The sequence below is a fragment of the Takifugu flavidus genome, chromosome 18 (assembly GCF_003711565.1).
Source record: "Takifugu flavidus isolate HTHZ2018 chromosome 18, ASM371156v2, whole genome shotgun sequence".
NCBI classification, from domain to species: domain Eukaryota; kingdom Metazoa; phylum Chordata; class Actinopteri; order Tetraodontiformes; family Tetraodontidae; genus Takifugu; species Takifugu flavidus.
Genome location: NC_079537.1, coordinates 666,587 through 682,681, shown reverse-complemented (window position 1 = coordinate 682,681; position 16,095 = coordinate 666,587). Strand labels below are relative to the sequence as shown.

General features: G+C 40.2%; 1 protein-coding gene across 4 annotated transcripts in view; it reads right to left on the bottom strand.

Moving 5' to 3' along the window:
• The window catches only part of si:dkeyp-72e1.9 (syntaxin-binding protein 4), a 51,081-nt gene extending 37,903 nt beyond the window's left edge, over positions 1 to 13,178 (bottom strand). Inside the window, exons 1-2 of one of the 4 annotated variants that reach the window (XM_057014551.1) lie at positions 12,823 to 13,166; positions 11,786 to 11,867 (exon numbers count right to left, since the gene is read on the bottom strand). In XM_057014551.1, the coding sequence (XP_056870531.1) occupies positions 11,786 to 11,808 (23 nt within the window). In that variant the 5' untranslated portion in view covers positions 11,809 to 11,867; positions 12,823 to 13,166. Of the gene's footprint in view, positions 1 to 11,785; positions 11,868 to 12,822 lie in introns of all 4 variants that reach the window. The other 3 variants (XM_057014550.1, XM_057014547.1, XM_057014546.1) reach the window with 3 other exon arrangements.
• Between the last annotated feature and the right edge of the window lie 2,917 nt (positions 13,179 to 16,095).

The window sequence follows — 16,095 nt, the reverse complement described above, 5'->3', positions numbered from 1 at the left end:
GCCCCCTGGACGCCTCCCTGGTGAGGTGTTCAGGGCATGTCCCTCCGGTAGGAGACCCCCGGGGAGACCCAGGACACGTTGGAGAGACTATGTCTCTCGACTGGCCTGGGAACGCCTGGGGATCCCTCCGGATGAGCTGGAGGAGGTAGCTGGGGAGAGGGAAGTCTGGGCTTCTCTCCTAAGGCTGCTGCCCCCGCAACCCGACCCCGGATAAGCGGTAGTGGATGGATGGATGGACTAGATAAATGTGGGTAGATGATATATAGAAGAGGAAAGGCGATCGCAACTGTTGGGTTTGAACTACCCGAAGGGAACATTACAGATGTGCAGGACAGTTACAAATACCTGGGGATCCTGCAGGCAAATGGTAACCATGAGGAGGCAGCTAGGATGTCAGCCACAGCCAAATACCTACAGAGGTTAAAGCAGGTTCTGAAAAGTCAGCTGAATGGTAAGAATCCAGGCTATAAACACCTACACCCTGCCACTGGAAGAGATACAAGCCACTGACATCAAGACAAAGAGGCTCCTCACCATGCAAGGAGGTTTCACCCTCAGTCCAGCATCCTGTGGCTGTACACGAAGCAAAAGGAAGGGGGCTGAGGACTAGTAAGTGTCCAAACTACTGTCTAAGAGGAAACAACAAGCCTCCAAGACGATGGCACTGACCGACTGCAGAGTGAATGCCTCAGGCAACAAAAGCCCACCAAGGAGGAGGAGCCCGAGGGGCTATCATGGAAGGATAAGCCCCTGCATGGTATGGACCACCGACAAACTGAGGAAGTGGCTGATATTGAGAAAACCTACCAGTGGCTGGAAAAGGCCGGACTGAAAGACAGCACAGAGGCACTACTCATGGCCGCACAAGAACAGGCCCTGAACACCAGATCAATAGAGGCCAGGGTCGACCATACCAGACAAGACCCAAGGTGCAGACTGTGTGGAGATGCCCCTGAGACAGTCCAGCATATCACAGCAGGGTGCAAGATGTTGACATGCCCTTGCCTTGTCATACATGGAGCTGCAAAACCAGGTGGCTGGTATAGTGTACAGGAACATCTGTACTAAGTATGGACTGGAGGTCCCAGGGTCCAAGTGGGAGACACCCCCGAAAGTGCTGGAGAACAAGCAGGCCCAGATACTGCGGGACTTCCAGATCCAGACTGACAAGCTGGTAGTGGCCAATGTGGTGGTAGACAAACACAAGGAGACAGTGGACAGTGGTGGTGATAGATGTAGCAACCCCAAGTGATAGCAACTTTAGGAAGAAGGAACACAAGAAGCTGGAGAAATACCAAGGGCTGAAAGAGGAGATGTGAGGAGGAGGCTGAAAGAGGACAATGTGGGGTGTGAAGGCAACAGTGGTCCCAGTGCCGCCAAGGCTTATATTTATATATGTGTGTGTGTGTGTGTGTGTGTGTGTGTGTGTGTGTGTGTGTGTTGTGTGTGTGTGTGTGTGTAACATTGATAAAATGCCTCCATAACATTTGCTATCATGATATTGTATGTCCTTTTCATAGGATCATACACTATTTTTCTATATCTACTACAGACATAGCCTGTTACTGGCCCGCTACTTAAAACTTTGTAGTTTGTGCTTTTTTCCCCCCAACAAATTAATATTACTCATAACGAACAATGATCCTACTGAAAGGAAATTGTCTTCACTCTGGAAATGACTCTTAGGAATGGTACAGAGAGCATGCATTACAGCAACACTGATAAATAGGAAGCATAGGCATTTCTCCTTCACATGTCAATTACAATACACACGTGCACGTACACACACACACAGCTTTGTACAATAACCTTTGTGGGATTTTTACATTGTCTTCCTGTTTTGATTTTCTCTGTCTTTAAAATTGCAGCCATGGCAACAACCATTTGCCTCAGAACTTTAATCACTAAATCTGCACAGTGGGTCATTATCAGATTATGGGATTACTCAATCCACATGGAGAAATCAAACAGGCATGGGCCTGGTGACAGAGAGATAAATGCTGACACAGATAACGTTTGTGTGACTGTGACTACGACTACGACTGCACACCGTGTGTGTTTGTGCACGTGTGTGTAATGTGAATAACAACACTCACCTAAAATTACAATACTGCCCCCTGTGGACAGAATGCACATGTGATTGATGGATGGATTTGGGGATTTGAGGGCAGATAAATCTATTTGTAAATGACCACTTTTAAATGTTAGAAAAGTGCGGAAAGTGACTATATTATTATTATTATTATTAATATTATTATTGTTTTTGTTGTTGTTATAAGTCACACATTTATCTTTGTTATTATACCTATGGTAATGCTCATAGGTAAAGTACAATCTAACTCGAAACAATTCAACAGCAACATGATTCACGTTTTTTTCTTTACTTCCTTGTACAGTGATTGAAGAGATTAATTGAATGTGTGAAGAAACATGAATTAACCAGAGTAAAAATATTTTTAATTATTGTGGGATTCTTTCGACAGACTTTATTGATGAGCGACATAGATGTGAACATTTGTGATTTGATCACAGGGGAAATCCATTTACTTATATTCAAGCCTAACATTGAGCCCCAGCAATAAGCTTCATTATACCACATTGTGAAGACTAATACCAGATACACTCAAGGTCAGCAAGTATTATAGGATGTTCGATGCTGTTGATTGCTGTAGCAGTTGGTAAATAAGGAGGAGGAAAACATCCAAAATTATTCTGTGATCTTGAGAAACAAAAATAATTGATTGGATGGCTTCTAAGCCTTGTACAGTATATAATGATGTGGGAAAAGTATATCAAAGGCCTCACCCTGCTCACTAAGCATAATTAAAATCATTGCAAAAACTCTAACGACCTTTGCATATTTCAAAAGACAGAAATTAACTGAAAAAAATGCAAATATGTGCAATGAAGCTGAAAAAAGCATTTTGTCTATAAAATAGTAAAATATTAAAAAGGAGAAGGCAGAAAAGATGATGTTGATCCCCTTAAAAAATACCAAATTGAGAGAGAGAGAGAGAGAGAGTGAGAGACATGTTGCTTGACTACCTGTCATCACTGATTTGGTGATTCAGAAGACTTCACCTGTGATATCTGCTATTTTGATTGAAATACTGTTTGGCAATTTTACATGATAATAAGAAACTGCTCTGTAATGCCTCTGGGGGCATGAGGGTCATACTTCTTGGTTTGTTTGGGGTTTTTTAGTAGACAGCTATGAAAAACTACCTTTATATTTTGTGTGAGTTGATTTTACCACAGACTGACACATCACCAATTAATTGTTTTATATAATATATAAATATAAAATTCAACTTAAATATACATTTGTGATGTGGTGTGTGATATTTGATCCATACAATATGTTCACTTCAACACCTGTAACATAGCTGATTAGATGAGTCTACTCTGAACAGTCTCATTCACAGATCATGAATTTGACCATCTCTATCTGTTTGCACAATAGCAAAACAACAGGAGAATTTCCACATAAGATATATTTAGAAACTGAGATTTTTCCCGATGATTTAAGATGGATCTTGAAGTTTCAAACAATCTGTTTCTGTTCTCCCCAAAGTTATTTGTATTCAACTTACAAATGAGTCATCAACATTCCATATTTAGGAGTCAGTATACTTAAGGTGTTCATGTAGAGAAAAAGATTACTATTTTAAGCAACACAACACAAAATTCTACCTTAAAGAGAAGTATTTGCGCCATTTAGTCACATTTGATAAATAAAATCAACATTTAAAACTGACACAGGCCAGATGTCTATGGCTGGCAACTACACAACAAATCTGATATTGCTCAAGCTTCTAGCAGGAGGAAGATCATACAGAGGAACCACAGCACAAAGCCAAAAGGCTAAATGCTACATGGGCAAGCATAAAACTCAGAGGACACATGAATAAACTAAATTAACTCTCTTCCTCGCCCCTCCTGGGTGGTGCCTCCTTCCTTCAGACTCAGGTCCTCTACCAGAGGCCTGGGAGTCTGAGGGTTCTGCGCAGGATCTTAGCTGTTCCTAGGACTGCACTCTTCTGGACAGAGATTTCTGATGTGGTTCCTGGTATCTGTTGGAGCCATCTACTCAGGTTGGGGGTCACTGCCCCTAGTGTCCCAATCACTACTGGGACCACTGTTGCCTTCATCCCCCACATTCTCTCCATCTCCTCTTTCAGCCCTTGGTATTTCTCCAGCTTCTCGTGTTCCTTCTTCCTGATGTTGCTATCATTCGGGATTGCTACATCTATCACCACCACTGTCTCCTCGTGTTTATCTACCACCACAATGTCAGGCTCATTGGCCACCACCATCTTGTCAGTCTGGATCTGGAAGTCCTGCAAGATCTGGGCCTGCTTGTTCTCCAGCACTTTGGGGGTGTCTCCCACCTGGACCCTGGGACCTCCAGTCCATACTTAGTACAGATGTTCCTGTACACTATACCAGCCACCTGGTTATGCTGCTCCATGTATGCCTCGCCTGCCAACATCTTGCACCCTGCTGTGATGTGCTGGACTGTCTCAGGGGCATCTCCACACAGCCTACATCTGTGGTCTTGTCTACTATGGTAGACCCTGGCCTCTATTGCTCTGGTGTTCAGGGCCTGTTCTTGTGCAGCCACTAGTAGGTTTTCTCGATATCAGCCACTTCCTCAATTCATACCATGAAGGCTCCTCCTCCTCCTGGCTGGGCTTTTGTTGCCTGAGGCCTTCACTCAGCATCGGAGGCTTGTTGTTTCCTCCAGGACAGTAGTTCCCTTCCTTTTGCTTCGTGTACAGCGTCAGGACACTGGATTTCTTATTCTTACCATTCAGCTCACTTTTCAGGATCTGTAGGTCTCTGGCTGTGGCTGACCTGTTCTTGTGCCTCTGTGCTGTCTTTCAGTCTGGCCTTTTCCAGGTATTTGTAACTGTCCTGCACTTTTGTGATGGTTTGCTCAGGTAGTTCAACCCCTCTTCTAGATAACTGCCGTCCCGATGTCTTTGCTGTAGATCTTGGCATGCAGCTTGATGTCATCCATGTAACGGAGAGGCTGATGGTTGTTCCACTCCAGAAACTCAGAGCCTCTGTGATGATCTACCTTAGGGATCACAATTTTTGCCTTCTCCTTCTGGAGGAAGGCAAAAATTGGTACTTTGGTTGTTAACATTGGGTAAAATATTTGGGGGTGATCTGCCCACGATTGCCTTGTTCCAGTTGCCAATTTGACATCAGGTGAATTGTTGCTTCTATCATTTATGGTTCTGCTCATTCTGAGGTATAGGAATATAGCATATAGACTTGCCTAAGAGCCCACCTGGATTCAAACCAGTAACCTTTTGCACCAAAGGAAGCATCATGAACCACTGAGCTATCCAGACATTTATGACAAATACAAAATATCAAAGAATATGCAAACATGGATTTGGGAGGGTCAGACTTGTTCAGCGGTTATTGCCAGATTTAGAGAGTAAATGGTTTGATTAGCTGCGGTGCTCTGTGGTTTACTACATTTATTACAATTTATTAAAGTGTTAGATGCAATGAGCTGTTGGAAGAGGACTTCATTTTGATTAATTCAAAGATTTGGAATTATCTTTTTTTTCCCAAAAAAGACTCAACACATTGAGCTAAAAGAGCCAACTGGCTACAGAAAATAATGAAAGGTAAAGACAAGACACTTAATTTCTTAATTAGACTTCAGCTGAATCAAAGGCATAGAGTTCATTTCAGCTAATCACAGAAACGATTGTCTGACACCTCGGGTGATTCTAAATAGACACTAAAGATCACACTTTGTACAGAGAAGTCAATATTTGGGTGAGAGGAGAATGAGGGGAAGACAAATTAGCAACAATCAATCTTCCCATGAGGCAATTCCAGTCAGCAATCTGCTTCAGGATTCACATTTTCAGTGGTGAGAGAATCACAACACCCCCCCCTGCAAACTGATCAGCACCAGAGGGAATGAGGATAAGAGTAGTGGATAAGAGGCAAATTAGAATTCCATTACTCCACATTATACCTGACAATGCAGGATTAAGCTAATTCTGTCTGTTTAAAGTCTGCAAAGTGTAAGAAAACCCTACAGAAATAGATACAGCATGCGGAAGAGCGGAGCGATGCAGAAGGTTCCCATCCATGTCTTGTCAATATTCCTGCATTTGAACAGAATTTGGTCAGTTTACTGTAAATGTTTAGAACACAAATGTGTGATTATCCTTCAAGAAAGGCATCACATATATGTGAATTCTGAATAACGCTTGCCCAATTATTGACTTAATAACAACAAAAAGCAACAAAGCATAGATGGAGACAAAGGACAGATGGCAGAAATTCCACTTCAGTCATTGTGCAGTGAAAATATTTCCGACATTAAACTTTTTAAAACTGCACGTTTGCACAGCTTGAAGGCAATACAACAGTGTATTTAATGCCACTGTGCAATGCCATATTTACTGAAAATGATAAGAATTGCTGTGTGCTACCACATATTTTAATCTGCTCCTAAAAGAAAATAACACGTAAAATAGGGTTTTCTCCCTAGTAGTAGGTATTAAACACTGCAAATTGTCCCATTTATTAAAACTGTTGTATTTATCATCAAGCCATTTAAATGCAACGGGTTGAGTCTTAGGGTGAGATGATTTGCTGAAGACACTCTCCCGTGATGAATTGACATTCCAAACTAGTGTTACAGCAGACCTGGGTGTTCTACTGCTCCTGGGCCCTTTGGCTATTTTAAATCACCATTATGAGACTAACAAGCTCAGAAATGCAAGAAATAAATTCACAGAGAGCAGCAACAAAAGGATGTGTTATATTTGGCTGGTTGAGCTGCAGAAACAGTCAGGACCAAGCCTTCCAAATTTTAAACAAGGGTGCATGTCAAGACAAGCTCAATCATAAGGCAAAAGAGACTATCCTAATCTCTGAAGAAATATTTATGATTTATGATTTATGATGTCTTGATGAACCAAGCCAAACTAAAATGCACTGAGACAAAAGTGTAGCAAGAACTGGCCCTCTGTGGACTAACAGTTAAGGCTTACAACAGACTAGAGATAGCGCTACATTAATTTGCAAACAAGAAAACCATGCAGCATTACTGGTCTATGTATGTGGTATGAACAGAATGTAAAAAATAGGAAAGAAAACAGCTTCTTAACACTGTAAATGAGAAGAGAAAATGAGTTAATTTAACTTAAGTTATCATGGAAACTGCCTAAACTTTACAATACCTCCTATTTATTAAATGGTTGAGTTATCTGTGTTTTATTTAGCCGTTGATTTTCAGTTTGCTGTTTAGCCCTTATTTTATGCACAGTGGTGTCCTAACAAGAGCCTATCCCAGCAGGTCAAAATACACCTTGAATAAGTCACAAACTGACAGGCTGGCTCACTCACTCACTTTCTATAATGTAAAAATAACAAATGGACATGGTCCAGGACTCTTGCACCAAAACTGTGCAGGCACAGCTTAAAACATACAGGCATGGGAAAAACAACAGTAACAGCATGCAGAGACTGGCAGACTGAGGTGACTCTGCTCCTCATTGCACCATTATACAACCCATTCGGAGATTCTGATGATGACAACTAAAACTGTTCAGTTTCTAAAATAATTTAACTGTGGACGTTCTTATATCCTGTATATGACTGAGAGAAGAAGAAAAATAAAAGGAAATGAGGAAATTCAAATGTTTGTCTGTTTTTTCAAATGAAGTGATTTCATAAATGTAAAGTGTCCAATCATGATACAGACTAATATGTCACAGCTGCGGGCAATCATGCCCGTGAGCCGCCTCGCCCCGCACACCTGTTGTGCATCAGGACTCTAATGAGCTCTCTTCTTAAACCCCGGAGGCCAGATCGTTATTCGTTCCCGATGACTTTCCAGCGTATTCCTGTTTGCCTGCCTACCCGGTTCCGACCTTGCCTGTTCCCCTGTAAACTCTGTCTGCCTTTTGCCCGATCTCGACCTTGCCTGTCCCCGACTATTCTGTTCTGCTCGCTCCCTGGTGTTGTCTGTTTCCGACAATAAAGCGGTGTTCAGCCAATCTCGTGTGTCGTTTGGGTTCTCATCTGGTGTCTGACACTAATAAGGCTTCTAAATAAAATTAAATCCAAATGAACTAACTATCCAAAACTAAATCTGGGGCAAATAGCCTTCAAAATTGTCTGACAAGAAGTGTAACATTTCAGCATTATGTCCCACAGCAGGTGGGCTGCTTTAGGACAGGATTCTGAAAGGTTCTATAGCCTTTACCAAAGATCTTGCATGGACCTCGAATGAGAATGTGAAACAAAGTTCTAATAATCCTAATCCAATTTGACCGAAACAAGGATGATATGAATTGACATGACAAACAGAACTTGACACCTGTGTCTTGTACGTCCCCCATGCATATTTTTTAAAGAGTAAATCAAATGCTATTTGGGCTTTTAGGGTGGGTCCTTGCTTTTTCAGCAGGGGCAGAGACTCCAGGTGCTCAAGCTTGTGTATAGTGGGTGGCAGACCCTTCATCAGAGAGAGATGTAGCATGTCTAGCAGACTATCATTCTTGTCACGCACAGGCATGCATTCCTTACATACTCACATCTGCACACACATTATACATGCATGTTCAGCACACTTAGGGGACACACATTTAAATTTGTGAATTACATTATATGCATGTTGTCTGTGTGGCATGTGGGTTTACCTGTTGGGAATTTATTTCCATTTTTAGGAATTTATTATCCTTAAAAATGTGTCAGCTGAAGGGAAAATTTTATGTCACAACCACTATTTTTACCTTTGAAAGTCAAAGGTACAAAGGACACAGAAATATAAAGAGGAAAGATGTTGAGTCCTTCTGACTGTGACGAGAGTCAGAGCAGAAACAAAGCTATGTTTGTATCCACCAGAGGCCTGACTTCCTCAAAAAAGAATGCAGTATACAACCTGTCTGGTTGCATCCAGTCACACCTGTCACAGCCTGTGGTCACTTTCACAGCAAATACAATCAAGGACAGCATGCCACATAAACTGCCTATGAGGTTTTCAACAGTATTTGACAGACACGCTGTCAATTTAAATCATGTAACTTTATCTTCTTGACCATTTTATTTCTTTTAGGGTCACGGGGAGGGTGTGTGTAGGGACGAAGGCAGGGTCCACCCCTGGATGGGGGTTCAGGTCGCATGTGAGCATTTGTAGGTTCGGTATTTTGCTCAAGGGTACTTCGGTAATGCTCTGAAGGTGTTCTGGCACCTTCCCCCTACTGCCAGAACACCCTCCATGTTTTATCCAGACTGGGGCTTGAACCTGGAACCCTCCACTTTGCAACCCAGTTCCCACTACAATGTAACTTAATTTAAAAAAATGTAGTCTTCGTATAAATAGTCCTCACAACTCACACCTCTTACAACACTAGCATACTGAACAAAAGGGGAACACAGACATATAGCTGTTGCTTTCCTATAGTTAATAACACTGGAATCCTATCTCTCCTTTAGTTGGCAATAAAATAAAATGCAATAAAATTTTTACTGTGTTTCATATCAGTTTCTTGCGAGATCAGTTTTGCCAAACATGAAATGTTTTGTGAGCATTAGTGGTATGACGTCATCGCGATGAGTGTATGATTTCATCAACAGTGATTAATTTAGTAGCTTCTCATCTCGGAACAACTTCAGCTGATGAATTTAATATGTTTGGAGGGTCCGCGGCTCTCACAACAGTCTACATCCGCAATGGTTTTAAGAAAGTGAAGAACCCAAAATATGCTGAATATCCCGAAGTTACATCTTCGGTAAGGTCATGTTTAGCTGGTTATTTTTCAGTGTGAATGCAATGTGAACACTTTCAATGAAAAAGTACAATTTTCCTTAAAATTATGTGAATCTTTTCACTTCAATATCATGAATCCAAATCAAAGCAGTGCCAGTGCTGACCTGAATAAAGCCGCTCTTATAGTCCTTGTCAGCGCTTCATGTCAGCCATCACTAGGAGTCTTCCAGCATACTCTGCCTAAATTTGCTGTCACAGGGAAATTTCATGACAGCACACACAATCTCACAAGTCACACAATGACATTATTGGGACTTCTGATTGGACAATCCAACACATTTACTGCAGCTACCTAACTGTCACTGTAGAACTGCAAAATCCCAACAGCCTAATATTTAAAACTGAAAAAAGGTCAACGTGAGGCTTCAGTCTAAATTTAGTATCTTGAGTCAAAAATGAGAGGAGATTAAAAAAGAACAATGTTTTTGCACTGCACCATCTGTCTTGCTGTCTCCACATCCTGTTACAAATGTTTTGGCAGGAGAAGAAGACAATTCATACATGGCTGATCTCTTTTCTATGGGTTCAGGAGTTTATGACCCATAAATCATACAAATGATCAGCCTATAAGGACTTTATTCTGACACTGCTAAAGTTTAAATTTGTCATTTGTGAAGTATGTATTATAGGTCATGTCTAATTTGAAGAGCAAATTATTTTTAGCACATCACTAAAGGTGAAATGTTTGCTCAAGCATGTGTTATCTCTGGCCATGTACAAAGAAAGTATGTCACAATTAATTCTGAATAATTTAATTAATATAAAATTTGGAACAAATCCCACCTCTTAATAGATGCAAAGTCATCCACTGCTTCTACATAACCCTTCTACAAACCCAGCTGTAAAGACAATAAACCTACAGTGCATACACTTTCCTTTTCCAGAAGTAGAATAGGTGATAAAAAGTTATTCATCTAGCCCCTTACCCTCATCCAAACATTTATTTCATTTTTCTTCATCCTTTCTCGAGCTCACTGTCCATTCATATTACATTTTTCCATAATCCTGCTAACAAATACAGTTCTGAAAACATGACATCCCAGAGTAAGGGTGTGATTTAAGGTGCCCACTAGAGTGGTCACTAAAGAGCAAGAACCACATGCAGAGAACAATTGATACAAAATAAAGCTTCACACTTCATACACATACAAGCAGACCTTCAATAGCATGTGAGCGCTGCAACCGTTAAACATCACAACCATTCAACTTTACTTAAATTAAAGACTGGAAGCTGCAGAGCAGAAATGTCATTATCATTATGTCACACCGATACCTATTGAGATGTATTATGGCTGCACACTACAAAGGAAATGTTTCATAACATAACATATATAACACAACATATTTAAAGGCTGCAACAGCTTTCTTAAAGTATGAAATACTGTGTACTGCATATTCACATGTGTCAAACATCCAGAGACAAATCATGTGGCTATATAACAACAACATGTGTTAATATTTGGAGATGGTGTGTATATTGAAAAGAGCTGTTCCTGATTATCTAATTCATCATTGTGGCAACTCCCACCACACTGTATACACTACAACAATGTTCACTACAACCACTACAACTATAAGCATATGTTAAATGTTAAATAATTTACTCATGCAAAAACCCAATAGAGATAATACTGTATGTTTCAAATCTATGGAAAGTAAACAGAGGGTTTTCTTAAATGCATAAGTAGAATTGTTCTGAGCTATATACACAGTTGCATATATTACATGTTTTAACGCAGCCCTAAGTAGTGACTTTGCCATAAAAATATTTAGCGTACTGCATTTAGTTGTTGTTATCTGTCTATATTAAATTATGTCCATGAACTACATACTGACACAATTTTGCTGAAGGATTTCTAGGAATTTCTGCAAAATAAAAATCTCCACAGGCAGAAAGTTAATGAAGAAATGTGATGTAATCTAGAAAATGCAACATGTAACTTTATTGGCTGACTATATCTCACCTACCTGGTCTTAATGGTGGGGTTCATCCTCAGAGGGAACAGTCCTAGGTCGATGACACGGCTGTCTGGATTAAACTCTAAGGCTCCTGAGACATAAATGAGAAAGTAGTCCCAGAGTTCTGGTAACTTATTGTGGGAGAGAATCATGAAGGAATCTTTGGGGTTGACATCCAGAGAGGGAGCACACAATGGTATCGTAACACATCCCTTCAAGCTGCCTTTAAGTGTCATCTGCCTGCGCAAACCCCTGCAGTCATGTCAGGCACCACCTGATGGACCCCTCCTCTCTCCACAAAATGTCTCCATGGAATTCAACACTACATACAGATGTATTTTAAAGTTTTGCTTGGATAAGAGTCACCGACGCAGTATAATACTGATCTGGTTTAGTTCTTGCTAAATATAAGTCAATGTGATGCTTGATTTTTTTTTTAATGTTTCATTGCCACTGCGTTTTTTGTATATACATATACCTGTATATACATATACCTATGTTTGTTTGCGTGTGTGTTTAGACAGACAGACAGACAGACAGACAGACAGACAGACAGACAGACAGACAGACAGACAGACAGACAGACAGGGATAGATAGATAGATAGATAGATAGATAGATAGATAGATAGATAGATAGATAGATAGATAGATAGATAGACAGACAGACAGACAGACAGACAGACAGACAGACAGACAGACAGACTACAGAAAATCCAAGACGACTGAGGAAATGTTTTGACAATTTTAATATCATTTTGCCAATCCAGCGTGTGAGTTATGCTCCTTTTCCTACCAGACTAATCATGTCATGTTGAAATCGAAAAGGAAATAATCTTGAAATACCTATCTCACAAGTGTGTTACTAATTATGACCATTACGTTTTCTTATTTTTTTTAATTATCCTGGGAGCTAAACATAAATAATGCCACTAGTGTGTGTGTGTGTGTGTGTGTGTGTGTGTGTGTGTGTGTGTGTGATAGAGAGAGAGAGCGATTTGGTTTAGTATGATGGCACTAACACGAGTAAAGGGCAACTTTAACGTACCAGTAAATGAGCGACAGGCCGTCGAAGCGCTCCAGCTCTCTCCCGCGCTGTTTCAGCAGCGACATATTATCCAGAGGTGGTCGGTGATGTTGTCCCCCTGCAGCTCTCTGCAGCGTGAAGTTTTAGAGCAGGAGCAATGTGGCACCCTCCCAACAACGCATCACTTTAACATCAAGGATGTTAAACATCAGGGATGTTAAAGTGCTGCTGAGACTAAACGCACGGTGTCCGTCCTGTTTCTCTGCACGTTCAGTTCAGAGACAGCAGCGCTGCTCGGAGACCTGAGATGCGGAGATCCGCTTCTAATCTCAGACACGTGGGTTTGTTTTCGTTCTGACTGACCTCGGAGCATCTGTTTGACAAATTTCTCTATGGTTCACCGAAAGAGCTTCTGTCAGCTACCTTGGCTCAGATTGATTTAAAAAAAAAAAAAAAAACAGCAACCACCTTATTGATTTAGTTGAATCTGCTGCGTTCAAGACCTAGTTAATAAAACGTCGGAATCGGTGTTTGGACGAACTGCACAGTTTTATTACAAATGACAAGTGATTTCAGTGAAATAACCATTAGTTCTTAAAAATTATCGGAGATTTAGCAACAAGGAAAAGCAAATAATAATGCTACTCTTCTATAAGTGTTCCTGACTAATAAGTCTGCATTTCCACAAAGAAGTACAGTTTTGTGTGGTTAAGTGTAAGTGTGGTTTATGCATGTATTTCCATTTCTTTTATCATACATATCAGACTAGGCTATCATCTCCTTTGGCCTTAATCTACACAATGCAACCAAGAGAGGAAGATAATACCTTAGGTCCTAACATGTACTAATCCTTTGCAAATCAATCCGCAATGTATGTAGCTCCACCCATTCCATGTCATAACACATACCAGTGTAAAAAGCATGCATCATTTAGTTCTGTACCCTTACATACATTTGATGATGGTATTGCAGATAGTCTTACCAAACTGATCAAAACCAATTTTAGTTTTAGAAACTTTCTGGCTGGGTCATATCCCTGACAGGCCCCAGTGGATTCCAGAATCACCACTGCATATGATCACCTGATTGTTTTTACTGACCAGTGTATATATTAAGACCTATATAAAGTAGAGAAGAAGGCTATCAAGTCATGTCCCCCCATCATCCAGGTGGAAGACAACTCAATTCAACATTTTTGTTACAATTGCTGGGCTTTTGTGAAAGTTGATATTTTATGCCATTCAGTTTAGCACAGCAACAAATCAGGCAAGTGGAGGATTGGTGTGGAGAGGATTAGTGAGGAAAGAGTCTGAACTCTGAGGCCAGAGCACTCCACAGGTGTGGCTGAAGAACTTAAAACTATAGTGCTTTATAATGCTGCAGCCTCACATTGGTATGTGTGGCTAAATTAAGAATTACACTTTTCCTCCCTTCTTTCTATTAACCAACACATACTTATACGTACACAATTGCAACATAATGTGAGGTCCTGTCATGCAACTTTGTTCACGATGGCTGACCCAGTTCACGGAAGCAGACAGAGGAGATGGCTGTGATTTTTACCCGACACAGCTTTGTCCTGTTGTGTAACCAAGCTGAAACCCTGTAGGGCAGCTGCTGGTGTCCTTTGAGGACACCATCAGGAAATCAACCTGGCCCAGCTCAGAGAGCCGCCAGGGGAGGGTGTCTATTGTCCAGTACAAAGCCCAGCATTTGTCTTTTAATTCTTTTTTAAGCAGTCTTTTCAAAGTAGGTTTTTGTGTGGATATGAATATGATGAATTTTAACAATGTCATATATACACCATAATATGAAATTCATATATTTACAATGTAACTCTATTTTCATTTGCATTTTTTGGAGGGTTGCAGGTGTGGACAATCTTGATTGTAACAGATACTGTTTCTTTAAAAATAAAATTGAACTGAATTTAATGTGCACTTGCTGTATGTGTAGAAAAAAAATGTTTCCCTGTTGGGTTTTTTCTTTCATTTGTTTTTAAGTAAAGAAGTTCTCAGTTACTATTTGTGGTCGAGACAGACTGGTTAAGTTGGTTAACCCAAAACTTTCAGGAGATTCCTCCAGCCATTTATCCTACCATCAATAGTTGAGAATTTACAGGTAATCTTTATTATGTCAACACCTTATTCAATAAAGTTTCTCTTACTTCACTCTATCTTATTGGATTTTGTTCTTGTTTTATTTTTGGCAACCCTCACAGACAGACAGTCTGGATTTAACAAAACATATGCATCTCTTCATTCTGTCTACACGGCACTCTCCTTTCAGATTAATCCCACAGTGGAGACCTGAGGTTAACGAGCCAGTTCTTATGCTAGGATTTAAGATTGCAGCAGATAAGATTAGGGACAGACTGCTAATCCAGTCATGTCAAAGACGTCAATCCGTCAAACCTCACCTCCACTGTAAATGGCTGTAATTACTATAGATGAGTATGAAAGCCATGACGGGACACTTGCACAGCATGAAATAAGGTCAGGCTCATTATCTGGGAGGACTGGTATGTGACGTATCCTTTATAAAGTGTTTTGACATAATTAACGAATATCATTAACACACAATAATGCTACATGGGAAACCTTTGGGTGAATAGAAATGATTTTATAATGTGCTTTTGAAGGCCAAGTGTTCTTCTTCATCTTTCTAAATTACCTAAAATTGGGAGTAGAACAGAACATTTAATTAAAAAAAAAGTTACATGTGAAATAAAATAATAATACTCGTTTTAATTTTAATTGTTACAGAGAGGAAGCATTAAAAAAATATTTAGCACAACTTGGTAGAAATAGCTTTGAACAATAGTTACATTTTAATTTGATTGGTAACTTTAATATGCTTTAGCTCACCATCAATTCTATTTTTTAAAGAATCTTTTTTTTAATGTAAAGCTTTAAAAAGTATCTATATGTGGAACCAAAGAGTGTTTTCCACTTCATAAACTCGGTGAACCTCGGTCATCATACATATTGAACAGGATTACTTTTAATCAGCTTTAGTATGAAGCGTATTAGACTTGCAGGTGGTTAGACACCCCTGCTTTATAGCTCTGCCCAGTTTGTTCCATTAAAATAGCCTGATTTATTGGTAATATCACAATTCCAATTACATGATTGCACAAAATACTATTTTATGTTCTCTCTCAAAGGCAGCCTTAACCACTGCCCAAAATCCCTCACAATGGGCGGGTACCATGGATCAAATCAATGGTCAATCGTCATGGAAACAGCAGCCTCAGCCATAACCGCAAGAAAACACTAAACACTACACACTAAA